Source organism: Cynara cardunculus, unplaced genomic scaffold, assembly GCF_001531365.2.
Source record: "Cynara cardunculus var. scolymus isolate 2C unplaced genomic scaffold, CcrdV1 Un_Scaffold_4589, whole genome shotgun sequence".
NCBI lineage: Eukaryota > Viridiplantae > Streptophyta > Magnoliopsida > Asterales > Asteraceae > Cynara > Cynara cardunculus.
Genome location: NW_020201964.1, coordinates 38,828 through 40,721, shown reverse-complemented (window position 1 = coordinate 40,721; position 1,894 = coordinate 38,828). Strand labels below are relative to the sequence as shown.

The 1,894-nt window shown below is 38.2% G+C and overlaps 1 protein-coding gene across 1 annotated transcript; it reads left to right on the top strand.

The window, feature by feature from the left end:
- The first annotated feature begins 364 nt into the window (after positions 1-364).
- Positions 365-1,045, top strand: LOC112504094. Its single transcript, XM_025108058.1, has one exon. The coding sequence runs from the start codon at positions 365-367 to the stop codon at positions 1,043-1,045; it is 681 nt and encodes a 226-aa protein (XP_024963826.1).
- The last annotated feature ends 849 nt before the right edge of the window (positions 1,046-1,894 follow it).

Here is a 1,894-nt window from a genome sequence, read left to right as displayed (position 1 = left end):
AGCTACGGAGATGATAATATTGAAGATAACTCATTAAGTCATAGTTCTGTTAAACTTTTGATGACCAATGTAGATATACTGATATTTTGGGACCGTATTTTGAGACACGTTATCTCCGTCTATGGTTATGTAATTATCTTTTCATAAATTTTATTAGTTGCTCTGGTTTATATAGCACGTTGTTTGTTTTATTCCAATTGTGGCATCTCCCGTCTTTTACCACGCGGGACGGGGGTGTTACAAGTTGTGGTATCAGAGCTATAGGTTATGATCCTGTAGTACAATTTAGGTTTGATCTGTGAGRAATGGGTAGAACTAAGATAGGATTATCCTAGACTCTATATTTTYCCGAGGTGATAGGGATATGAAAAGAAACAGAGATGTGTTTCAAGGAGATTCTAGCGGACGAGGAACCAATCTAATAGAGCAGTGGAAACAATTGAAATACAATCCTCCAATTTCATCTCAAGGAAATTCTCTGTTACGGTGCAAAGATTGTGGTTTTAGACATCGTCCTGGCCTATGTATTCGAATGATCGGCGCCTGTTATAATTGTGGTCAACGAGGTCATATAGCTCGTGATTGTAAACTAGGGCCGAAAGATAATTCTAAAGATAAAGAGAAGCAATCTACCACCGGTGTTCGAGTGTTTACACTATCTGCTGACAAATCTACTGCGGGTATGGTTTCTGGTACCCTTTCTATTGACAGTAAAGATGCATATATCTTATTTGATACAGGTGCTACACACTCGATTGTTTCTGAAAACTTCGAAGAAAATCTTAAATCATATGAACAATCCACTGAATTTCCATTACATATTACTACTCCCATAGGTAGTTCAGTATGTATATTTAGGCAATTCTCAAACTGTCCGTTATTTATTGGCGATCGAATTCGGGAAGTTACTTTACTACCGATGAAAATGGATCACTTCGATATCATCCTAGGCATGGATTGGTTGTCTAAACATCGAGTGACCATCGACTGCAAAGCCAAACAAATCATCTTCGGTGACGTCAATRAACCCGAATACGTGTTCTAGGGTGTTTCACCTGAGAAAGGAACTCGTGTTATCTCAGAAGTAAATGTTAAAGCAATGGTATGGCAAGGATGTGAAGGATTTTTAGCTTCACTACAAGATCCTGAAGAGGTATGCCTTAAACTTGAAGATATTCCTGTTGTTAATCAATTTCAAGATGTCTTTCCAGATGAACTTCCAGGAGTTCCTCTGGAAAGGGAAATTGAATTTACAATTGATTTTGTTCCGGGAGCTGCACCTATCTCAAAGGCTCCGTCTCGTATGGCTCCAACTGAAATGAAAGAACTTAAGGAACAACTTGAAGATCTTTCTAATCGGGGTTTCATTCGACCTAGTGTATCTCCGTGGGGTGCACCGGTCATATTCGTTAAAAAGAAAGATGGATCGATGCGATTGTGTATTGACTATCGGGAACTAAATCGGGTCACGGTACATAATAAATACCCTTTACCCCGTATTGACGATCTCTTCGATCAACTCCAAGGAGCAAAGTATTTTTCTAAGATCGATTTAAGGTCTGGATATCACCAACTTCGGATAAGAGATCAGGATATTCCTAAGACTGCATTTCGTACTCGATATGGTCATTACGAATTCATTGTTATGCCATTCGGGTTAACTAATGCTCCAGCAGTTTTTATGGATCTTATGAACCGGGCTTTCAAATATTATTTGGACGACTTTGTTATCATTTTTATTGACGATATTCTCATACATTCAAAGTCAAAAGAAGATCACGAAACTCACTTGCGTGTTACTTTAGAAACTCTTCAAAATAAGAAGTTGTACGCAAAGTTTTCTAAGTGTGAATTCTGGTTGCATCAAGTGGCATTTTTAGGTGACATTATCTCC